This window comes from Amblyomma mixtum, chromosome 7 (assembly GCF_055824585.1).
Source record: "Amblyomma mixtum isolate Tamu chromosome 7, ASM5582458v1, whole genome shotgun sequence".
NCBI lineage: Eukaryota > Metazoa > Arthropoda > Arachnida > Ixodida > Ixodidae > Amblyomma > Amblyomma mixtum.
In genome coordinates this window covers 48,552,554-48,578,217 of record NC_143018.1, presented here as the reverse complement: position 1 = coordinate 48,578,217, position 25,664 = coordinate 48,552,554, and the positions used below count along the sequence as shown (strand labels likewise).

Below are 25,664 nucleotides of genomic sequence, written 5' to 3'. Positions count from 1 at the left end.
GCTCGCTAGGAGAGGATACACGGGGCGACGCAGGCGCGCTCCGCTTAGTCATGTCTGAGGAGGTGTACAAGGCGTCGCTGGAGCGACGTGCTGCGCGCAAACGCCGGCGCCGTGCCGAGGAGACAGATGAAGAAAGAGAAAGGCAAGAGTGGTTGGCTAAGCAACGCGCCTATGCCGCAGAATGGCGAGCCCGGCGGCGTTCTACAAGTTCTCTTGCTTTCAGTCGCAACAACAAGGCATCGCGTTCCTTCAGTTGCGGTTAGCGTGTCTACCGAGATGACAGAAAATTACTGCGCCATTTCCTTTCCGCAAAAAGCTGGTAGCCACGCGTGACCTGTAGACGCGGCGCACTGCGTTCCTTCAGTTGCGGTTAGGGTGTCTACCGAGATGACAGAAAATTACTGCGCCATTTCCTTTCCGCAAAAAGCTGGTAGCCACGCGTGACCTGTAGACGCGGCGCACTGCGTTCCTTCAGTTGCAGGCGCTGCGCGCTTTCGCAACCTACCAGGCTTAACCAAAACTAAGCCCTCACCAATTTTTAAGGCGGAAGCCTTTAATGCCTCATCGTTGTAAGCAGAAGTTGTCGACAGAAAATGTCACGCTTTTCAATTGGTCGAAATGCTCGTGACGTCACAGTGCGCGAATTTCAAATGGGGCCAATTGTACTTTGGCTAGTAACCATGCAACCAATCAAAGGGATCGTATAGTGATGCTCCAACTAAGTGAGACTGAGTATAGTTAATTGCTTAATTAATCAATTAGCCTAATTAAGATAGAGGAGAATGAAGAGGTCAGAAGAAAGAGAAAAAGAAAAGACGCGCGTCGCAGCCTCCGCGAAAGGAGACGCTGCGGAAAAAAACATAAGTACGAAGCCGCGTTCGCTCCACCACCACGTACTTCCCCACTCAGTTCGACGTTGCTCGTTTCATATACGTTGTGTCGAACATCCTAGACAGTTCCAACATTTGACAGGTGAACGACAGAACACGATGGATAGAAATTCAATAATATAAATATGAAATAGCCTAATTAACCTTTCTAGTTAGACCGCATAAATCAATAAAACCGAGAACGAAATTGGTCGAGTTGGGGAATCGAACCAGGGTCTCCGGAGTGCGATACGAGCACGCTAGCCACTCCGTAATGCCAGCTGAATGATTTTGGAATGAACAAAGGCGCATCTAGCTAATACGGCGTCTTCGTTCACTCCTATCTTCCCCCTTTCCCTTACGGCGAGGTGCAGGTGTCCACCCAGATATGCGAGAGAGATACATTTCTTTTCCTCAAAAAATAAATTTACCGTCCAGCAAGGCGTACAGCCGAATTGGCGATGGCGTTCTGTGGACTCCCTGGCAGCGTTGCAAGACGCTGTCGCGTTCCACTCTTACAGGCGAAGCTTAACATGTTAACCACACATCAGTAACACACGCAGACAGCCAATAGACGCGTCATTCACTGGCAGCGCTTGAATCATCATTCACAACCACATTCGTGGCAGAATGCTGTACTCAGGCTTTCGCCTTGCACCACTTTAGTCGCCAAAGTGACTCCTAATTTATTTGCGCTGTTTTAGAATGAACAACCACCAACTCACCCAAGCTTTTACCTTAAAAAATTGGAAGACGCTTAAGCTTCGCCTTAATGAGTAGAACGCGACAGCGTGTTGGAGCGCTGCCAGGGAGTCCACGGAACGGCATCGCCCGTTGAGCGCAACGCCTTGCCCGTTGGAAATAGTTTTGAACGCAACGCTTTTTTGAGGAGAGGAAATGGCTCAGATCTCGATGGACACCCGAACCCCTTTGTAAGGAAAGGGAGGTAAATGGGAGTGAAAGAGAGAGAGAGAGAGAGAAAGAGGTGGCGTAATGAAGGAAATGAAAATTGGATTTGAGGAAAGAAAATTGCAGTAACTATCTCACGCATCTCAGTGGACGCCCGCAGCCCCGATTATAGGTCGCCGGTTCGAATTTCTGCCGTAAGCTCTAACTTAAGGCACTATGGCGGTCGCGAGGGCGTGTTCTATGTCGATGCTGCAGGTCTCGAGCAGATAATGTTGGCCGTCGCGGTAGTCCACCAAAATAAAACAATGGATGGACTAGTACTGACTAGCAAGGACATACTGGCTGCGGAAGAAGCGGCGATTGCTCTAGTTGCAATACACACTAGCTCGAAATACATTCTTAGAAATTCACAGACAGCGTATCGCAATTACCTCAGATTCAGGGTCACACCACTAGCAGCTAAAATCCTGCAAGATAGCTGCACTCGTGGCTACCAACCTACACACAAGCGTTTAGTATGGGTACCTACCAAGTCACCAGGGCATCCCAGGAAACGAGAGCGCTAATGCCTCAGCCAGTGCATTTCTCCCCCGGGCACCCAGTACGGATGCTATGGAACCTCCTACCCCGCTACTAACTTACGACGAAATGCTACAGCACTTAAGATTGTCCACATGGGTCTACCCTCCGCGGGCTAAGGCTGTAGACAAAGGGGAGGAACTCCACCTCCGAAAGCTACAGGCTAACACTTACAACAACCCATGAAGCCTACACGCAATAGACCCGGGGTCATTTGACTCACACTGCAAATTCTGAGGGGAGAAGGCGGACCTGTACCATATGGTGTGGGCCTGCCAATGAAATCAGGCGGTCACTGTTAATAATCAGCCAACGCAAGAGGGATGAGAGGCAGCTCTGACCAGCTCGGACGAAAAGGGGGAAAAAGTCCTCATCGAAAGAGCCCGGCCAGCAGCCTACGCCAATGGGGACCTGCACTGAGAGCTCCAACCGCCGCTACAACCTCCTAAACAATTTCATTAAAATATTTTCACCACCACCTTGTATCCCGCCGTGAGGAAAAAGAGACTACAGGCGCCATGCGCAGTTTTTATTTATTTCTTTTGAAGAATGAAAAGACGCAGTCAGTCTATTTTCTCTGTCGACACCTCTATCGCACCGCGAAATGCAGGAGTGAAAGAAGTGAAACAAGAAAAAGAGGTGCGTAGCGGAGGGCTTCAGAGTTATTTCGAGAACTTGATGGTTTGGCTTATTGGGGTTTAACGTCCCAAAGCAACTCAGGTTATGAGGGACGCCGTAGTGAAGGGCTCCGGAAATTTCGACCGTCTGGGGTTCTTTAACGTGAGCTGATATCGCACAGCACACGGGCCTGTAGAATTTCGCCTGCATCGAATCTCGACCGCCGCGGCCGGGATCGAACCCGCTTCTTTCGGGTCAGCAGCCGAGCGCCGCAGCCAATGAGCCACCGCGGCGGGGCTTTCGAGAACTTGAGGATCTTCAACATGCCCTGAGGCTAAGACACTACCGGTTACGTTTCGCCCCCATCGAAACGCAGCCGCCGCGACTGGAATAAAACCCAGTAAGTATAGAGGGGATGACACGTAATGTTAATGACGACAACTTGCTCTGGCCTTTTGTTTTTCCTATTTATATGTGCACGTTATTGAAATAAAACTTCAGTTGTGAGTAGTGCACGTCCTCCTGTTTGCCTCGGCTTAGTCCTCGTGTTTTAACGCAATTTTTTCAGTATATAGGAAGCCCGGCTCAGTAGCAGAGGGCCTAACCGCTGATGCACCGCGACGGCTCCACTAAACCACCAAAAGCTTCTACAAGGCAAGTCTCGCCATTCCCGGGGCCTAAACGCAACAGTGCTGCCACGGAGCCGTGCTCTGAACGCCGCGCGTTCGCCAGGCGTACCGACGTACTACGAGGCTGGAACGCGTTGCGTGCGCTGCCATTGGATGGTGAAGCACGTCCGTCATCAGCCTTCAAAAAGCGTGCAAGAATGCAATCCCGCTGGAAAAGGCACACTTCGTCAGCAGGCTTGGAAAGGAATGCGGGCTTGGAAAGGAGATTCAAAACAAGGATTGGTAATTTCGCGTGTGTTACCGCTGTAGTGCGCACAGGTGGGGCTCCACGGATTGTCCTAAGAACGAGAGCACAGGCCAGAAAAGAGGCGAGTCATTTGATATACGTACCTGGAAAGACGCAAAGCATCAACAGTTAACGCAACAAAACCGCGAGAGTATACCGGACTGTTGTCGGCAGATGTCACGTGGAGGTATAAGCTCTCTCAAAACACGATTAATTTCGCAGGCTCGACATGCCGAAGTATACTCCCGAAAGATTCCTCAAGTTTATCCACGGCCTACCGCTCAGGTAGACGGAAATGTACAGCCGAATTCTGCCTATCGTTCCCACGACGCCGTACAGCATTCCGTGAGCAGCAAGTAGAGATCCGCAACGTCACCCGCCCAGACCCAACGACAAAGGGACCAGACTGCTACGGGTATTACCTCACTGCTTTGCGGTCTCGACCTCGCCGGCCACAAGTCGTCACAATGTAGTACCAACTCCTCATATGAACCTCGCGTCTCCTTTTGTTGCTGTCATTGCATAACCAGCAAGAAAAATGGCTGAGGCTTAGCTTGGTTAAGCCTGGAGAATGCGAAGCATCATCGTGTCGCGTAATTTGGAGGCGCACAACCACAGCGACGGCGCGAGGTGGGCCCCCGTTTCTCCACTGTCATGACGTCATCGTGTCACGTGGTGTGGCATCATCGTGTCACGTCATTTGGAGGCGCACAACCACAGCGACGGCGCGAGGTGGGCCCCCGTTTCTCCACTGTCGTGACGTCATCGTGTCACGTGGTGTGACGTCATATATCACGTGATTTGGAGGCGCACAACCACAGCGACGGCGCGAGGTGGGCCCCCGTTTCTCCACTGTCGTGACGTCATCGTGTCACGTGGTGTGACGTCATGTATCACGTGATCTGGAGGCGCACAACCACAGCGACGGCGCGAGGTGGGCCCCCGTTTCTCTACTGTCGTGGCGTCATCGTGTCACGTGGTGTGACGTCATGTATCACGTGATTTGAAGGCGCACAACCACGGTGAAGGGCTGAAGTGGTAGCTAAAGTAGTATGCTTCGCATAAAACAAAATCAAAAGAGCATTTTATCTTGCTCCTTTTCATTCAGCGCCATTGCACGCTATGGCAGCTTTCCCTCTTCACTGTTGCAATTCGGTGTGGCATTGCACCATTATTTGCAGAGGCATCCCAGAAAGAACCGGCAGCATCGGCTCCTGCTTGTGGTCTTTACTGCTGAAAATCGGGGCGCATATTCCTGGGCAGTGGAGCTGCCTTGAATTGTCCTCTCCATGAGGCTGCGATGTCAGTTTTGGTGTCTAGCTGTCGGGGGCAATTCATTGAGGACTTGTCGGCCAGTCCGAGTAGTGGAGAGACATAACAATGGCAGCAACCTCCTCACCCTCCAGAAAAAACGGTTCGTGAGTTAGCAAGTCGCCAGGATGATCTCCAGAATAACGACGCGGAAATCAGGGATGCCAGAAGAGGCTTTCGTCGTAAGCCGCGTCGTCTACGCAGCACACTGCCTCCGCCTCAAGAAGCGTGACATCAAAAATCTCGACGTCATAATCAGAACACCCTACAAGAAGGCCCTGGGTCTCCCTCTTGTGACATCGACGGACCGACTCTTACGACTGGGCGTGCACAACACGACAGATGAGCTGATAGAGGCACACCTCTCACGGCGGGATACAAGTGTACACCGAGAAATATCGCACTGCGTCCTCCAATTAATTCTGGACGTGCCGAAATATATCCGCAGCCCACCACTACAGCACCTCTTCCGATCTCCCTTTTCTCACTCCCTCCTTGAATCATCCCTCAACGGTGCGTCTGCGGTTCGCCTCTTACCCGCCGCGATGGCTGAGTTGTTGAGCGTTCGGCTGCTCAGCTGGAGTAACTGGATTCGAAACCGCCCGCGGCGGCAGTTTTTTATGGGGGCGAAAAGTAAAGGCTCCCGTGCGCTGTGCGATGTTAGTGCAAGTTAAGGATCCCCAGGTGGTAGAAATTAATGCTAAAGCATTACTAGGCTATGTCGGTGGGTTTGTGTCCGCAAATAAGGGTTTGGTTTGGTTTATGGGGTTTAACGTCCCAAAGCCACTCAGGCTATGAGGCACGCCGTAGTGAAGGGCTCCGGAAATTTCGACCACCTGGGGTTCGTTAACGTGCACTGACATCGCACAGTACACGGGCCTCTAGAATTTCGCCTCCATCGAAATTCGGCCTTTATTGTTATTTTTGTCACCAGATATATCCATCCATATCTTCAATTGCTTTGCTTACCGTCTCAAATATTGGCAGCTCAGAATGTTTTCTGCAAATTCTAGGATAAAAAGCGCTTGTACGGTGTGTTTTTGTTCTTAGCAATAATAAAAAAAGCGAGTGAATTACTACTTGGTGCTTAATTCAACCCAACTTTGTTCCATGCCAGCTTGCTTACTTTTGTTTCTCCCGATTAAATGGCGCCTCTGGTGCGCTTCTACATGGAGGGAAGTGGATTTGATCCACTTTGGTTAACTATCCATGTTCCGAAGAAGCGTGCTACGGAGATAACATGGCGGCTCACAGACTGACTCTCTATGTGAAGATCTGCAGAATAGCGTCAGCCGCACAGCAGAAATGCGCATCTTACTACAAAACTATGTAATCGAACGCGGCCACTAAGCAGAATTCCGGCGTCGAAGGAAATCTTTTAGCTTTAGAAAACTTGCAACAAGTGTTCACCGTATTGTTAGCCTCAGTTGAGAAGATTAAGGGGCGCTAGCACTGGTTCATTCATCTTGGCCCCCCTCCCCAAGATATGCAAAAATATAGGTATCAGATAAGAGGGGAAATGAATTACAAGGAACAAACTAGAGCAAAATCAAAAATATACCTAATTATTGCAAAGAAACACGTACAGCGTAGCATGTCTGCCATTGTGGGTATGAGCTGAGTAAAAAGAAAGAACCAATAGCCTTTGTCGAAGCGCAGCAAATTGAATGGCGTTGATGCAAGCAGGCAGAAACTATTTAGGATTGTCACTTACAACGAGCACGCAACTTTGTTACTTTTTATGGCTTGAATGAGACCACCCGCTGTTGTAGGAATCAGAGCCGAGACTTACCGAGCACTGGCTGAGAGCGTGTCCAAGTCCCACTGGCGTGCTGCTGCATTAACATTTAACGCGAGCAGTAATGTGTAGTGCACGGCTGTGACGGGTTAGGGAAGCACACTGAATCTCCTGTGCAAGTTCCTCCAATAAACTTGCGATAACCTAACATGATGTATTATGAGGCTGTCGTGGCACAGGCTGCGCCAGAAAGACGCAGCAAAGCGAATGCAATACAGCGTTATCGGTGCCTGAGTAGTTCCTTGTTGGTACAGACGATGAGTAGTTCTTTGTTGGTTTCGTCGAAAAAGCGTATAGTGCAATAACGCCAGCGATGGCAGAGATATAGGCTTGGAACATCTTGACAACCGTGCACTGAGAGTTCGGTTGACGTTAAAGAAGCCGGGTGTTAGCAATAAATCTGCGCCCCTCCGCTGCGACATGCCATGCAGACCATTGTGTAACGTTTGCGCAGAAAACGTCTGTTATCTTAATGTTGTCCGAAGCATACGCATAATAAAAACATTGTGATATAAAAAAGTGTGTTAGCTGTTGCTCCTAGGTATTCAGTATGGGCGTTTAGGCATATGGGTGTAGCTGCTTATAGGGTCTTTGTTCTGCTGTCTTGACGGAAATTTGTCACCTGCTCACCACCGCCATATTGGCGTGCCCGACATGTACGACCGGGGCGGCAGCCGTTTCCTATATACGGCTACGTTGCTTCCTGCGACCTGTGTGAATGAAGAAAGAAGACGTTACCTGCTGGTGTCCTTCCATGTGACCGAATTCTCGCGAACCTTTATATCGCCTTGGTCTCGACCTGCTGACACTGTTCCCAACGTCCCACTCAATTGACGAGTGGATTTCCGTTGTATCTGCTTGCGCGACCAAGTATATACAAAACCGAGTCGGTTAGGTACAAGTGGTGCTATCCAGGCTGCAGTATTTATTCCGCAAAATTGTATGCTCCATGGTGATCCGCAATAATTATCGATTGAGGCTGCTACTGTCCGTCAAAATTCTCAATAATTTCCTCTGTTTATGTGGCAACCAACACAAACAAACCACAGCTCATCATCCTCAAAGGTGATGACCTTCCTGAATGCCTCAACCGAAAACTGCTCGATATCTTGCGTACAGCTTCTGCCAAGTGTAAACACTTCAGGTGGTTTGCGACTACCCATGTTACGAGCTCCTGTAGGATCTGTGGCAATCCGAAATTTCGAAGGGGTGAGGACAAGAGTTGCTTTCACCTTCAAGGCATTTAGAGGGTTTGTGGTACTGAATGAACAACATACCATGGGCCCGAAGGCTAACTCCTTGGGCTCTTTGCTTCTGACAAAGGCTGCTAGCCTGAACCCACAATAGGGATCTGGAACTTGCTCGGCATTATTTTATGTTCGTGTGCAGTTCTTCGCTTTTTATCATTTGTTCGGCAGGCACCACACATTCCCCTTAGAGCTACACATCAGTACTGCTTGCTGATGCCTCTACCGCATGGATTTCACGAGATGTTATTGCATACATGTCGAACTGGGGTGCCAATTCACCCGCACCGTGCGTTTCCGCGCCAGAAACTTTAAGAAATAGGCTTACGAGCACCTACATCGGCAAGCCAACTGCACTCCAGGTCACTCGTCCTCATGTGGTGTCGATCTTAGCGAGTCAGACACTATCAAAAACACCTCTGCCCGGGGCCTTGTCTATTACCGAGTGCTGCGTCGGTGACTAATGTGACTGGCGAAATTTTCCCCCTCATTTATCCCATATCGGCCATCTGCCTCAGGAATCACGCTGTTCATGTCGATAGGCTTATGCCATACCGCGCAAGTGACCCATTTCTAGCTTAGTACCGGCAAGCTGCACTTGCCTCCTGAGGGTTGTGTCACAATGATAGGTGTGCACAAAGAGGATACGAACCACGATTCTTGGGGTGTGTGTCGCTTGTCCCGAGCGGTTCGGTTGCGTACGTGTCGTTTGCATATATACGTTCAGACAACATTATGTGCACCAAATATGGCTTCCAAGTGATGTTTCTGTTAAATGATGCAACTCGGCGACTCAGGGAATCAAGATGAGGTACGGGCGGCTGGGTGAGGAAACGCCCAATGCTCACATAGTGACGCCACTGTTCTTACGATGATAGGTGCGGGGAGAATAGGCCGTCGTGGCGCAACAGAAGTCAGAAAGACGAATAAAGCGACTGCCGATAGTAATTCAACGTTGTAGGCGCTTGAATAGTTGCTTATTGGTTTCGATTAAACCGCTTATAGTGCACTATTCCGGGTGGTTGCAGCGAGGAATAAGGATCTTAAAGACCCGTCACTGAGATTTTGGTCGACGTCAAAGAGGTCCACTTGGTGGGCTTAAATCTTGAGCTCTCCGCTACAAGGTGATTTGTATAGTAGAGCGTTACTTTGGCGCTGAAAAAAGTTTTTATGCATGCATACAGCGAAGCATGCAAAAATAGAAAAACGTTCTCCCATTGAAATAATTATGTGTATTAGTAGTAGTTTGTCATTGATTCCTCACATAGGTGGTTCTTCGCTTGTAAAACAGCGCTTTGCCGCTGAAGACGCAGAGTTGAGAAAGTATGACAATCTTACTACACAAGAGGCTCTACATAATTCATGTTGGTATATAGATAAAACACGCTCTTTTTACATATAGCAGCAGGGCTCTTTTGGTTGAGTTTTTTATCACTAGACAGCACGAAACTTCGTACAGTTAGAAAGTTTGAAAACTTTCCTGAACATCGCGAGAAATGCACCGGAATATCGCGAAGTGCACGTGCTGGGTCGTAGAACGGGAACTTTTGTTGATGGACTTCGCTGCGGTGGACGTATTTTCGATGACATAGTGGAAGCTATATTTTGCGGTTATTATTTAGATATTCTTTCGATTCCTCTCTTCTCTAGGATTATTATGGCCTTCACCGCATCGGAACCATTCATATACTTTAAGAAGTTGGCATATCATTCATCATAATCTTAGCTCCTAATTCAGTAATTTCTACCAAAGGAAGTTTGAGCATACCACGACATGCAATTGAAAATATGATTGGTCTTGTGTTAAATAGTTTCGGTTCTGATAACTAGATGGCAGATCGTATTTCCGGTTAGTTTATTTCACAACTTTCAAAACAGCAAGCCTTTATGCAAGTGCCAAAAATAGTTAGTACATTAATTGGTACAAGGCTCCACCAAAAATTGTTTTGGCTACTTGATGCGGGTGAAAACCAATTCAAAGAGCCTTCAACCGATAATGCCTCCGCACATGCCAATGAGGTTAAATATTTTCAGAATATTATACTCAGACGCTTTGTGCGGATAAGTTTTGCTTGAGGCACGCTCACGTATTTTAATTTTAACTCTTCTTTAGCTCTGACGCTACACTAAAATCCTCTTCTCGTAGTTTTTGCGCTGCCGATGGGGGTGGCCACCTTTTTACTTTACAGAGCATTTAATCTTCCGTGTACTTTAGTACACTATACAGTGATGAAAAATTCAATCATTTTCTTTCTTAAGATTTGGACCTCTACTTTGTGACGTTCCATTTGATTTCTCTTTCATTTGGTCATGACATCAACTCAGGTAAAAGCCGCAAGAGAAGGAAAACCGAACCAACAACCACAGGTATGGCCAGTGTGGATGCGGCACAACTGCCAGCCATCCTAGCGCTTTATCCTTTTATTGAGAACAGTTATGCAGTCGGAGGTGTTCGCCACAGGTACACTGACCTGCTTCCAGTCATTATACAATTTCGCTGGTACGCACGGGACGCTAGTCCCTCCTCCAAAGTCTCTACTTGCCAAAATGAAATTCACTGAACGTGGCTCAAGGTCTAGTTAGTTCTTTGTCGTAATTTTCATGGCTCTGTTTTTTAATAAGGGTTCTAGGTGCAGCATGTCTCGGCTCTTTCATCTATAATTTTGAACATGTCGTCTACCTTGACGCCAGACGATATTAAGCAACACCGTTTAGGTGTGACCAGTGACGACAGAAAAGAGCTCGGCTGCGTCCGGCACGACATGAAGCGCGATGTCGTCGCCTTTCGCGTCATCTTCCTCTTTTGTTTTGAATCATGAAAGGCACAGCGCTTTGTCCAAATCCATGCAGCTCCACGTTGTATTCTTCGGAGCGTAACCACAGCACCCCGTGGCATCAGATGCCTTGATCATATGGACTGAACTTCCGTGGGACTTCCGGTGTGGACACGCGAATCGTAGCTCTTCTGGTTGGTTACCGCAGTCTTCATGTACTTGATGCAGGTTGCTCGTAGCACATGACCGTGTTTGCGGCACCGGTGACATGATTCTCCGGGCCTTTCAGCGCTTCCGTGCTCGGTTTGGTTCCGATTCGTGTCCACACCTGCTAGTGTAGCTGACGCAGGCTTATTTACGCCCTGTCCCGTTTGCCGGTGTCTAAGGCAGGTTACCTCATCTGCTTCTACGTAGAGAAGGTATCGCAGTATGGTCTCCATTTCGCAGGTCCTCAGTGTTCACATATCTCCACTGCGAGGTATTTTCCTTTGGGCAGAGGTAACTCTTTCGAATTGGAAGAATAAGAATGTGGCGAAGTAACTTTGCAGGTTCTCTGAGATCAAGAATGGTAGTTTACCAGTACCCGGCAAGAGAATTGTACCGTCCTTGCTAAAAGTAACCGGGCAATGGTAGTCTCTTCCTTAGCCGCGTAGCGAAGCACTTGCGGCAGCCCTTAAGCTCTAATCCGGTAGAAAGTAAAATGAGCCCTTGTACCCACGTTTTGACACCTATCGGTCCTTCGGGGTGCCGTTACGGCTCTGTTATACGGCTGAGAAGCAAAAATCTGTTGTTTGGCTAGTTATCGTTAAAGGGGGTACATTTAAGCTGTATGTTACTAGTATTCATCCATAGGCCAGAAGCGTGGAGGGTAATGAAAACGGTTCAACTTTTGTTCAGGACAATGCAGCGTGATATGGAAGGGAAAATTGTTAGTGTAACGTCAATCGACAGGAAGAGGCAGTGTGGGTCAGGAAACAAACGCGGGTTAACGACATCCTAGTCGAAATTAAGAGGAAGAAATGGGCTTGGGCAGGGCATGTATTGTGAGGTGAAGGTAACCGATGGTCATTTAGGGTTACGGATTGGATACCAAAAGAAGGCAAGCGTAGCAGGGGTTGGCAGAAAGCTAGGTGGGTGGATGCGATTAAGTAGCCTGCGAAGATACAGTGGGCGCAATCGTCACAGGAGAGGGTTAATTGGAGGGATTTGGGAGTCCTGCAGTGGGCGTTGTCAGGCTGGTAATGATGATGCATGTATTCAATGACCTCTTCACCGTACTGCGAAGACAGCATCGGCACTATTGAAGCGTATCAAAGTCCAAAAGGACTTAATAAGCTTGGCACTTCTTCTACCGGTTTATATCAGGCACTGCACTTCAATCGAGCTTGAATTCAATGTTTAGTCATCCTTGGAGCCGCTTAACTAGCGATAAGGTAAAAAAAACGCCGCAGTCACATCGTTGCGCAGACAATGCATCTGCCCCATAGAGACAGCTCCGTAATGACAATGGAATAAATGGTGGAATTCCTGTACGAACGCCAACTCTTGCCTGATGTCACAGCAATGGAAAAAATCAAACAAAGCGCTAGACTGGCGATTGAGGTCACGCTGTTACGGGGGTTTCTGCACTTGGACATCCTATCGATAAACGAGTGAATAATGGTCTGATAAGGGGATAAAAGAAGAGGCCACAAGCATTACGATGGCAGTGTGAGAGAGGTGCGTGCAGCAGTTAAGTGGTCACAAGACCTGAACAGCAGGCTAAAGATCTCCATCGTCATCGAACATCAGAAACATTCAGGAATCAGAACCACAGCTATGGGTAAGTCGTTTTATTAGTGTGGAAAAAAGTTAAGCGTAAGCTTGAAGCATCTTATTCACAGCCAAACCACCCCTTCCATATTATTTGCAACTCTGAAATACTTCATTCGTAATCTAACTAAAATTTTTTGTGCACCTTCTCGGAGCATCTGCGAAAATTTTAAACCAACGCCGAAACAAGGAGCATTATCTTCGATAAAATATCAAGCTTCCCATGGGAATAAAGTTTAATTTTCATGATTGTTCACTTTTTCAGAAATGGTGATAGATGACAGTAATTCGCCCTGTAAGTTTACTTGCAAAGAAGAAAATTGTCCCCCTTCAAATTTCTGGCATGCCACGTTCGACTCAGACGACCAGGCTGCATTCGCGTTGCAACTTGGCACCTCAGGCATAGACGCTGCAGAGAGTATTCTAACGCGGACGCTCCTTAAAGGTCCGTAGGCACCAGATTTTTGCTCGCATGTTTTCTTCTTGCAAACAATGCGTCAAATATTGGTACGCATGGACTCTCCCGTGATATTCGCCTACGACCGCTAAATAGCTTGTAAATGATTTTACTCATGAAGCTGTTTAAAAGATTTCGGCTTCATCAACCGAACGGTGACTATGACGCGGACTTGAACTTTAGGTTACGTGAGACACGCATAAAAAAAAACGCGAATATAACTGCTGATGCTTCGTGGGCTGTAATTCTAGTTGTTGAATCATGGTAGTTTAAGTGCTGTAGAGAGTTAAAACAACGGGTCAGCGTTTATATTACAGTTTTTTGTGTGTCTCACGTAACAGTTATTATTCGGTTGCTGCAACTGTAACAGCATGAAAGGAGAAATTGAAATATAAATTATCTAGACGTCGTAGGCTAATACACGTGGTGGTCCATAAATACCAGTGTCCAACGCATCGTTTGAATGAACGAATTATAGAATAATGTTACGCATCTATAGTCCTTTAAAATGGTACTTCAGGCGGATATATACATGGTCTGTTCTGAAAGTAGTAGGACTCATTTTTTTTAACAAAATTTATTCAAGAGAATAGTACCAACGATTACAATTTTTCAAGGTAGCACCCTTCCGCACCTACACGCTGCTGCCAATGAGTTTTACAGTTTTCGTACGCTTCCAGGAACGCCTGGACCGGAATGATGTTTAGCTCCCTCGTCACGGCCTGTTGAACCACCTCTACCGATCCCTGATGTTCCCCCTTGAGCGTCGATTTTATTCTCGGGAATCGAAAAAAGTCTGGCGGGGCCAAGTCAAGGCTGTAGGGGGGCTGAGGCAGCGTTACCGTCATGTGCTGGGAAAAAATCGGGGTCCGCATTCACATGATGAAGAAGATCCTACCGGTTTGCCTTTTCCTCCTCTGACAACACTCCCGGCCCCAACTTCGCGCACGCTTTCCTCATGGATAAGTTTTCCGTGACGATCCCAAAAACTTGGGTTTGAGGAATGCTCAAGTCATCAGCAATCATTCGGATACTTATTCTACGATCACTGTTAAGTAAATGTCTCACTCGCTACACATTTTCGTTGGTCTTGCTGGTCGAAGGGCGTCTGGAGCGGTCGTCTTCCTCCACTCTTTCCTTACCTTCTCGGAACAGTTTGTGCCACTCAAAAAACACCTGATCTACCCATGGAAGCCTCATCGTAGGCCTCCCTAATCATGTTGTGAGTCTCTTTTCCCGTTTTACCGAGATTTACTCAAAATTTGATGGCGTATCGCTGATCCAGTAAACGCTCGATGATTCTGCGTGACGAGACGTTTCGACAGGGGTTCACAGCACAAGCGACCTCCTCTCTTCAACGGTCGAGAGCCGACTGCCGATTTTCCCCAGCATTCCCAATATCTCCCTTCAACGATCCTGCACGCGCAGACCACCTCTCGTCTGCCCGTTCACCCAGGAAAAAACCGGTCCTACTACTTTCAGAACAGACCGTGTATATTAGGGCGTACCAAGAGCTGCATTAATAGAATATATATAACAAATTTCTTGTTTCCCTGTTCATATTAAAGAAATCTTCTTTCAATTCATTACCTGAGGGGAAATTCGAGAAGGGGCATCCTGGGGGGCGACTGCGTCCCCTATGCCTTCTCCCTTGAGAGAATAGATATATGGGTGAGTCGGAAGCTCTTCATAATGTTTGGTGGGACCAAACTTAAAGGACACTAGAAAAGAATACAAAGGACATGGCGCCTGTTTTGTGCGTTCTTTTCTCGTGTCAATTAAGTCAGCTCCCACAAAACATTATGAACCTTCACGTTCCATCCTAAGGGAGAATTTTTTCTCCCAACAACCCTACTTATCCTCCTTATTACCTGTAAAAACCTTAAGAAAAAAGCAACTGCACATGAGGTCACACCGCTTCTATAACACCTTCAAAGATGTCTCTATGTTCACCCCTTTATTACTGAAGAAATAACACTGACATATAAAATCTTGAACCCACTGATCCCGGAATTCCACCGGACGGTAATACTTTGGCGAGTACAAAGTTTACCTCAAGGAACAAGGCCGCGCTATGTGACGTGATTTGTTATTCGGTGTGCCATCATACTGACTAGTTTTCTGTCAACATTGTCATGGCAACCGTATTTGATGATGACGACGATGTCCTCAGGCTTAATAACACACACCCACGCGGGGGATCAACCGCATTTGCAGGCACGTGGCATCCTTCAGCCCTTTTCGTCCTTCTGAGTTGCTGCTTGGCGCTGGCAGCAGCTCAGGTGAATCCATGCCCCCCACCTGAATCTCTGAGGCCTTGCACGTGCGACCACACCGGAATCAACTGCTTGAAAGCCAAGAGCACGGCGGAGCTCGCGAAGGCCTTCAGCGGGAAGGAGAAGACGATCCACAGGGCTCTGTGGCTCCAGAAGCTGCCCATCGACAAGATAGAGAACGACACATTCGGTGACTACGCCTTCGGCAAGCTGTACGTCGAAATCAACAGCAACCTCACCAGGTTCCTCCTCTCGTCGCTGGACAAGTCCGCGAAGTATCTGACGGAGCTGAGCCTCTACGGAAACAGCTTCAACACCCTCAGTAGCCTCGACTACAGATGGTGAGAAAATTACTCTCTTCACTTCCACTCATTCGCAACAAGCGAACACAATTAGCTGGTAGTATTGGATCGATTAGGAACAGGTACCGAGTGCCTTGTCAATTCTTCTGAAGCAGTCAAAATGACGCAGCGCTCTTGAATAGACCATTTAAAGCCAAATGTAAACAATATAAGGTGTTGCGTTTTATTCATTACGAATAAAAACACTAAGAATAAATGGGAAATAAATGAAGTATGCAAAAGAAATTAATAAATATTACTTACAGATGTGCTTGAACAAATTAATTACTTTGATAATGCATTCAGCAAGACAAACGGTATTCTTCAGTTGATACACCAGCTTAGTACAAAATATCTCTTGATTAAAACGAACCACGGCCGCTTATGGAGCTTTTAAATTCACATGAGCCAGTACTTGTACAGTATACACAGGACCTGCATTGTTAGCGGTGCCGCGCAATAAGGAGGACAGGCTTTCTCAATTCCCAGTGACTATTTGATGATTTGTTGTACTATCTGTTACGATTGAACGCATTATCTTGGACGCATTGCGCCTAAGGTGGGAAAGAAAGCACATAACTTTTAGTCTCGAAAACAGAAGCTGTGTTTGGTGACCATCTTAGCGATACAGCGGACAAATGCCTTCCTAAATAATGGACCTAATTAGAGTGTTATTTCAATACAGTGCGGGAGGTGATTGCCCTTGAACAGCCGGCAGGGACCATAAAGCAACAAAGAGGTGCAGCTCTTATTCAGAGAACTAGAATCGGGCAGGGCGCAGGCCACATGCTGCAGGCATGTTTCGTAAATGCAAGCATTCTTTTTTTTCTGAAGGATACTAGCCGCACAACCGAGCTCTTCATTGCTGCGCCGCGCGCGGCCGCGTAGCTACCACTTGACCTACATCGGCGCACCACGTGATATGACGTCACAACCGCTGTGAAAGCTGGGGCTCAACTCGTGCGCTCGCTTGCGGACGCGCAGCCTCCGCCGGCGGTATGCTTCGCATCCTAGGCTTAACCATAAGCTAAGCCAGGCCATTTTTTTTCTGAAGAGGACAGCCATTCTGCAGACATTAGTGCTTCCCTGTCTTGAGTACACAGATGCACGACGGCAAAGAATGTACAGTACCTCAGCAGCACAAATAATCGGCTCGATATTGGAAATGTATTGGTTAAAGGCCGGTCTTATAAAAGACCAGAGTAAAGCCATCCATTTCGAATATTGGGCCGATTATCTGTGATCGTTCACTGAGCGCCCCACCCTACTGCAATATTCGAGTCCGAGGGATCACACGCTGTGGTCTAAATCATAGGATGACATTTGTTCTGTTCTTAAGAAGCTGCGAATCTTGTGCGTTCAATCGTTCCTGAGTGAGCGAAAAGATATGCAAAGTACCATACACAGTTCAGGTGCGGTGCCCTCCGTATTGGAAGTGTGAAAATTTTCTTCCGTCCAAATTGAAATTCGACGAGCTCTGATACAGCAATGCAGCGGGGTCCCAGGGTTTGACTGACTGAGGTATGATGCTCTGCTCAGAATCGGTGTCCTACTTCGCGTGCCACTTAGGGTGACTGAACCTCAATGTGACAGATCAGCTGGTTCCTCATGGAAGGAGGGAGAGCCGTTACTTATATATTTAGTTATGCAGGCATTATGCCGCTACCGTCAATGACAATCTAAAGCACATCACTCGGCTTGTTCCAATTCTTTGGAGGATGCTCTTTTACGTCAAGGGGCCATGACTTGAGCGCCGTCAAGTGCAGGTGATAAGCAAGAACAGAGACTCTAGGCAGGGGTATGTGCTAGTGATAAGGAAACAGGGATAACAGTATTGGCGAGAACGTCTGTCAAAAGAATCACGCGAGTTGCTGGAAGGGCGTAGATATCAGACATCGCTGCGGCATCCTGATAAGAGGGGAGGAATCTGGGTGCGGTTGTGGATATATATTCCTAGAAAGAGGGAAGGCAGCGCGTCAAGTGTGAACGGCCCCGCCATAGAAAGATAGGATCCGGAAAACAGTCGTGGAATGTAACCTCAGTAAGATAGCAGGCAGCCTCAATTTGAAGCATGCGAAGCAATACTCACATCAGTAGTCGAGCAATAAGCCTGAGATTGAGGCGGAAACGTTATTACGAGGCATATCCTGGGTGATTCTTATTATTCCTTGCAGCTTTACAAAAACAAAAAGGCGCTGATTGTCGCTTGAATGCTGTCTTCACTCATGTCCAATATTCTTCGACAAAAATTTGAAATATTGGAAAATTCAAAGGTACTGTTATGGAAATATTGAAGTAAATGGTACATTCATCTGATGTTTAGCCAAATCTTTTAAATGTTTTCCAGCACTCGCATCTAACAGTTTAGGCTGGCATAGAAAGCAAAATGGAGAACGCTTTTGACGATAGTAAAAATGCACATAGAAAAAAAACATTTGAGCCTGTGAACGCGAGATCTGCAATTATATTGAATGCAATATATAAAAAAATTGCGTTCACAAACTATTTCAAAATCAAAAATATATTTGCCAACATTCGTTCGATATAAGAGTGTTTTGGTCTCTTCAAAAACAAGATAACGAGCTCAGGAAAGCAAGCTGCCGGGCTAGTTGGTGATACATTTTCTGAAGAAGTTGGCGCAAAAAACGGACAAGAGACAGAAAGAAAAGACACATAAGACATTCACGAGCGCTCATGAATGTCTTATGTGTCCTTTCTTTCTGTCTCGTGCGTTTTTTGCGCCAACTTCTTCAGAAAATACAAAATAACGAGGCAGCGGTTAAACTTGGTCGCATGATTAGATGAAATTTCTTGATCATATATTTCATCTCTTGCTATGCTGGATGCTGCTGTAGCTGTAGCGGAGAAGGCTTGCAAGGCACTGCTCCGCTTCTTGAGAACTTCTGGCCTGCACGATAGGCTGTGACTTTAACGAACAGTGACGTTTTAGAGCGACTTCAATTTTCTGTTACTCTCTTTTCTCTTTCTTTTTTTATCCCCTCACTCCTCCCCCCCCCCCCCCCCCCCCGTGTAGGGTAGCAAACCGATTATTCTTTCGGTTAACCTCCCTGCCTTTCCTCTTCTACATCCTCCTCCTCCTCCAAAGTGCAACAGGTCTTTTGATATTCGTCAATCAATTACCATCTTTTTCTCTGCCTGCGATCACTTCCAGTGCAGGCTGAATGTCCAGTTTGAGAATAAAATTGTGAACGGAGGAATTTAATGTTCACAAACGACTCGTTGGCCATTGAGGGACGCCGTAGTGGAGGGCCACGAGTTAATTTAGATCACTCAGGCGTCTTTAGAGTTCGCTTACATCGCACAGTCCACGAGAGTTTCTGCACGCCACCTACACCAAAAAAAGACCGCTGCGTCTGGGATCGCACCGCCGACCTTCAGATCACCAGCCGGATACCAGAGCCATTGAAAATTAGCGGCTGGTAAAGTAAAGTTCAGAGTAAAGTGCGAAAAAGCTGGAAATTGATCAAGGCCTGTTGCATTTTCGTAAGCTCTGCAAATTGCATTAGTCTCCACCCAGTGCAGTCTTCAAGAGTGCGATTGCAGGATGCACCAGAAAAGAAATCGTTAAAATATTTTAAACCTATTTCGGCGATTGGTTGCAAAACCGTGAGCGTTATCGCTTTTTCTTTCCGCCGAGTCCAACACGCACACTCAGTGAAGATAGCACCAATCTGACCGTCGACGTCATTTTTTTATAAACCTTAAAATATTAATAGAAGTCAACCAGTATATTAAAAGAACAAAAATTTATTGCTTGACAACATTCCCAGGTCTGATTGCGTTTTTTTTTTTGCTCTTGTTCTGCTAAGCTGCCCTCCTCACGGTGCACATCAGTGACTGGGCTCGCGCGTGATTATATGCCGCTACAAAACTCAACAATAATAACTTATGTGGCGACAAAAAAAAAATGCGTAATTGCATCACATCGGTATTCAAAAACGGCTGATAGAGTCTTCATGGAATTTTTGCACAATGTTCGCGCATTCTACGTAGCGCATTGTTTAATAAACACGCATGCACCCAATTTAGCAAGTGTGGAGTTTTGAGAGTCGTATTACTGAGGGATCTGCATCGATTGTTGCTGCCTGATGTTTCAACTCTGCGTGCCATTTTGAGCTCAGAAGTCTCCTTAGACTGCTTCCCGCTAACTAAGGCAGACCATGGAAACCATGATCTAGCGGTTATATGCTGAATGATTAGGTTTCTTAAGCATCTAGACCGTGGTAGTATTTTTTCGGAACTTGCATGCCGCGTAAAAAGCCACACAAAAAAAAGCTTTTTTTCCTAAGTGCTATGCTTTTTACCGAGCCCTCTCATTAGTAGTTACAACCCTTGTATAATTACACCAGATCACCTGGAAGCGAGCTTGTACCTTTCGGACCTGAAGAAGTTCTGTCTGTAGAAAGTTACTACGCAGTTTTGATGTTCTCCGTTGCCCACTGCACTTGTCTAATTTCGAGTTTTATGCTTGTGACGTAGGCTGCCTCGCTTCCAGAAGTTGCGTGTCTTGAACCTGGCCAAAAACAAGCTGACCTCTGTGCCCGTGGGAGGGTTCAGCAACCCGTCTCTCGAGACGCTGAGCCTGAACAACAACCCAATCGAGAAGATCGATGCATTCGCCTTCAAGAACCTGCCCAGCCTGAAGAGCCTGCAGCTTCGCTTCATCCACGCCAAGGTCTTGGATGCCTACTCCCTAGCCATCCCCAAGCATCACCCTGAACTGGAGGTGAGAGGCTGATGAAAATACAGTGGAATGAAAAAGGGGGCGTCTAGCAAGGGGAGTTTCCTTCGGTCGCAAGTAGGGTGCCTCGAGGGCAGTGCACTTTCAGGGTGCAGACACAGGTGTCTACTGTGCCAGGTCCCACTCTCCCGTTCGGCTGCATTGAGCGCAGTGGGGTGGCGGGCCGTTTCGAAAAGAAAACTGACGCTATAGCACGGAATTCTGCATATTTGGTGGTGTGCCAAGACAGGATAGTACAAGGGATCCTTTATACTCTGAATTTGAGTTGTTAGGTTGTGAATTATGGGGGTTTCACGTCCCAAAGAGACTCAGGCGATGAGGGACGCCGTAGTGAAGAGCTCAAGAAATTTCGGCCACCTGGGCCTGGGGTTCTTTAACGTGCGCTGACATCACACAGTACACGGGCCTCTAGAATTTCGTCTCCATCCAAATTCGACCACCGAGGCCGGGATCGAACCAGCATCTATCGGGCCAAAAGATGGGCACCATAACCACTGAGCTTCGACACGATCATGTATTTAGGAAGCTATTCGCAAGCGAAGACGCTTTCAACCAGTCAGAATAATGACCATGTAGCATACGTGGCACAAATGCGCTTCCCATGCGCTTCCACAATTCTTCCAGGTATATGGATTCCCCAGGCCAAATCAAGCATTTGAGCAGCTACGCACAGGGAGAGAGGATAGAATCTTAAAGCTGTAAACTAGAAGCGCACGAGCCACTTTTATCGACACCAAATGACGTTAGCTGAGCACGGGTGAAAGAAACGAGGGACGGTACCTCTTCATGAAGGATAATAGGGAGGTTCTGTGTTCTTGAGATGTACCGTGACAGCACGCAATGAAGCTGCAACTGCCCAAGCAGATGAGAACTTGTGAACTACCCAGCACTTGGTGGTCTTACCATGCTGGGTGGGCCCTGAGAAGGGTGGAGAGTTGGGATTGTTGGTATAAAATTAAGGCAAAAAACAGCGCTGACACAGGATGAAGCAAGAAGCGCCTGTGTTGTGTTCTTCCTTCGTCCTGTGTCAGCGCTGTTTCTGCCATGATATTATCATGTTGTTTCAAATGTGTCCTCCACTTTTTGTCTTAGTATGTCTAGGAACTATGAGTCCACTGTAGAGAACGTCCTCTTCTACTTGATCGAAGCCGGTAAAGTACCGCTACAACAAATAATGACTGCTATGGGACTTTCCAGTGTTCAAGTGGCACTGACAGATATCTCAGATTTTGTCAGTAGGAACTAGAGGAGAAATCGTCCCTTGCGAAGAGTAGCCATATGGAATGAAGTCAGATGAATGTTCTATTGGCTGCAGAGACGGCAGATTCCATTAGTCAAAAGTTTACCACGAAATCTCTGGATGCTACGTTATACTGCGTAGAATAAAACTGAGCAAGAAGACTGAAGTACTCAGTTCAACGAAACTGAAGTGTAAATTAATTCAACAAAGCTGAATGTACCGTTCCTTGAATACCATGGCAACATAACGGAATGCATTTACTGCCAACCAACTAACTCCAATGATAATGGCTCAAGGATCTATGTTTCAAATGTACTCAGCTGAGGTCGACTAAAGTGACTATCTAAGACCTGTGATGATGAATACAAACTGCTGCATCGTAGCAGGACTGCTGACATATCTTCAAGCTGTTGGCTTGCGTTCTCAGACTTGTCTGTCTCTATCTCCATAACTGTGCTTCGTTTGTATTAACACAACAGTCAAAAGTAATCGCACTTCTCTACCTTTCGATTCTACAGATCAATCTGATGGGGGGCAAGCTGCAGACCATCGAGGAGAATGCCTTTAGCGGAACTACACCACTCGCGCTGCATCTGTCGTTTAACGCCCTGAAGGAGTTCAGCGCTCCCGTGTTCCAACCTCTGATCACAGCCATGTTGTCCAGCGCCCGAAAGCACAATATGGTACTGGACGCCAGGATCGCTACGAAAGGTGAGGATGTGCAGACATTTCAATTCCACAGGTCAGCCAGTCCATCTAAGCAACGCCTGACAAGTCCAGGCACGATGAAGTGTTTAGCCGCCTGTGCGGACACCGTCTTCCGCGCCATACGAATATCAGGCGAACCATGCGCCTTTTTTCTTTGTTTCACTACGCCTCACCCTTGATCACATATGCCACTGAGGTGTTTACAAAAGCCCACAAGCTTCTTTTTTTGGAGCTACTATTCCTGGGTGTTCCAAGATTCCCATATCCGCAAAGTATTGACTGCATACAGGGATTTCCTATGACATATCTCTCACAGCACGAGTGATGTTCCCGATGATGATATGGAAAACGTGGTGAACCTCTTTTATCCTTGTAATGTTCGGCGTATCACTAATGGTACACGAATTAAAAAATTCAATAGTTTTGTTTATGTACGCACAGGTAGAGTCGTTAGGAATATGAGAGGGAACACACGTTTAGCAGAAAACTGTCAATTGTCTGTCTGGTAATCCATCCACTGAATTTGAGACTTTTGGATATGATGACTTTTGGATATTATGTGCACAGAAGAACGCTAGGTAATAACAGAAAAAACGGTGCTTGCCAACCATAATTATGGAGTAATCAACAAATAAATGGTCGAACTCTGTTCCCTCTCATGTTGCACACTACTGTACATCAATCGCACACAGCCTTCTAGAAGAGAGTACCGACAGTAAGGTCGCTTAAGGAAGCGTCAGGCGAGATATTCGACCACAGAACGGGGCAGAGGACAAGAATGTCTTCGGAAACCGAAGCACGAGTCACAACGCATGCACTCCTACACAAGGGTAGACTATGCGTAGCGGTGATTACGTCACTACGTTTTTCCTGATTTTCGACGCCGTAAGCTCCCAGGTGTATTAGAATTGCACCTTAAATTAAGAATACTAACAATATGTTTTGTTCCAGGGCAGAAATAATGACTTTAAGCGGGGACTAACTACGCTTCGTGAGAAGACAGGTCTTATTTCGGCTGCGTAGATTCCGCTCCGTTGCCATAAAAAGTTGTTGCGGAGTATTGTGACGTTACTTACGCTCAATCTAAGCAGTTACAAATGTTGTAAAGAAGCAATAAAATAATGGGCGCATATTCGAGCTCATAAAGGTCTTTCAGGCAGCTTTGTCGTTCGGGCCTAATATCATGTCAACATTGAACCACTACTCTCATATCTTGACGTAGTCTGGACCTGCAACGCAAAATTTCTTTTGAAACAAAACATGCAGAATGTGTAGTGGTGAGGTATGACTGCCGTATTATTTCGTTCAATCCCTTGAGAGTAATTGCGAAAAATGCGAACAGGAGTAGTAACAGCGCCACAGGATATGACTTTGACCTGCATCTTTGAATAATATTGCACTCATTATTGTGCGATGGAGGTGGGCAGGCGGGTCCAACGCGATGCTGTTTTCGGCGCGATACCCTTGTGGGTTTGTTCATAGGAGTTGGATTGACGTTAAACTATGTGGCGGTAAAACAACCGCTCAGTGCAAACAAGTAGTTGTTAGTACGAAATGCCAACCCCGTAAAAAAAATTGCCTTAATTAAGACTTCATTAAAATTCGTTCCTTTTAGCGTTACAGTCCGCCGCATTACCCCTGCAGAACCCCGGTATCTAAGCACCGACATATATGCAGGCAGGTGTTTCTACGCAACAGCGTGGTCTATGCCGCCTCGAATACAATTTGTAGTCTGTGACACAACACAAGAGTAGATACATTAGAAAATATGATGAACAGCGCATAGGTTCCGGACGTCCAGAGATGCAGAGTGCGCCGGCATGGGCAACCTTTACTGACTTTCACAGCATGGTGTCCTAAAAAACAGTTTCATATCGTTTTTGCCTCTCTCACGCAAGGAAATTGCGCGTAACTATAAAAATATTAGTTAAGCCCGAAATGGCGAGAACATTCCCTGAAGCTGCTATCCTGTCAGTGATAGCTGTCCCCTGTGAAGTGGGCACAGCTGTCGATGTCGTTGGAAGAATACGGCTCAAAAGCTGCTGTCGAAAATCGATAAGAGGGAAAGATGCATCGTGAATAGAATTTTTACTATATGCGGCGCCTGCTTTTGTAGCACCCTTATTTCCCCATCGAAGTATTGTGTACTTGAATGAAACTCTCGACATATGATACAGGAGTATACGGTATTCATTCTCGTCTGCGGAGTAGGTGGGTTAATTTCAAGCGTTCGATTTATTTCGAAGTCATTCGGGAGGCCGTCGATCGGGTTAAACATGTACCGTGACGCATAAAATTTAATTTTCGCGTTGCTTCGTAAGCCAGTAAGCTGGTATTATGCAAGCTCACGAAGCATCCACATACTCTCATACTTCTAAATCCTCAATTGAACAACTTCTGGTGGCAGAAAAATATTTTTTTTTCGCCGTGAACCTACATTCTGTAAAGTTTTCGATATGGCAGCACGATTGGGCTGTTTTTTTTTTTTAATTTTCGTTTGCCTTGCCTGCGGTCTACTGTGACTGATCGCGGCTTTCCTGTGATACAGCCCCTGACGGTCATCGATGAGGAAGGACTTTTAAAAACTGGGAGCTAAATGGTACATTACAAAATATGGCGCTGGTCAGTCGCTTTGTACACACCACGCAAGTACACCCCTTCCCATGTGTCCGATGTTATAGCGACAAGATTTACAAAGGGCATGTCAGAGCCGTCAAGATATCTCCGCTTAACATATTTCCATTTTGAAGTTATTAAAAACTGTTGCTTCGTCAATGACGCTACCTTCCTTTAAGGAAATAATGGTGTCTTTGCAGGAAACGCCTTCACCTGCTCCGGCTGCGAATTCTCGTGGATGACTGAACTCAAGGACAAGCCGGAAGTGATGCTTATGCTTAACGATTTCCGGTGCCGCGACCAAACACCCGTCTGGAACATTACCAAACATCTTGTCAACTGCCCGTACAACCCACGCCCATGACGACCCCTGGCGCTGTCGTTGAAAGTTGTAGCGGATAGAATAAACAACTCTGTCTCGCCAAAAGTAAA

General features: G+C 46.8%; 1 protein-coding gene across 3 annotated transcripts; it reads left to right on the top strand.

Annotated features, from left to right (window-relative positions):
- The first annotated feature begins 5 nt into the window (after nt 1-5).
- LOC149335998 (oplophorus-luciferin 2-monooxygenase non-catalytic subunit-like) lies at nt 6-25,664 on the top strand. 3 transcript variants are annotated; one of them, XM_089552508.1, is made up of 5 exons: nt 6-142; nt 15,507-15,906; nt 20,407-20,653; nt 22,427-22,619; nt 25,433-25,664. In XM_089552508.1, the coding sequence occupies exons 1-5, from the start codon at nt 127-129 to the stop codon at nt 25,594-25,596; spliced, it is 1,020 nt and encodes a 339-aa protein (XP_089408634.1). In that variant the 5' UTR covers nt 6-126; the 3' UTR covers nt 25,597-25,664. The 3 variants fall into 3 exon arrangements, with proteins under 3 accessions (XP_089408634.1, XP_089408635.1, XP_089408633.1); XM_089552509.1 differs by lacking the exon at nt 6-142 and adding an exon at nt 10,721-12,842; XM_089552507.1 differs by lacking the exon at nt 6-142 and adding an exon at nt 13,001-13,277.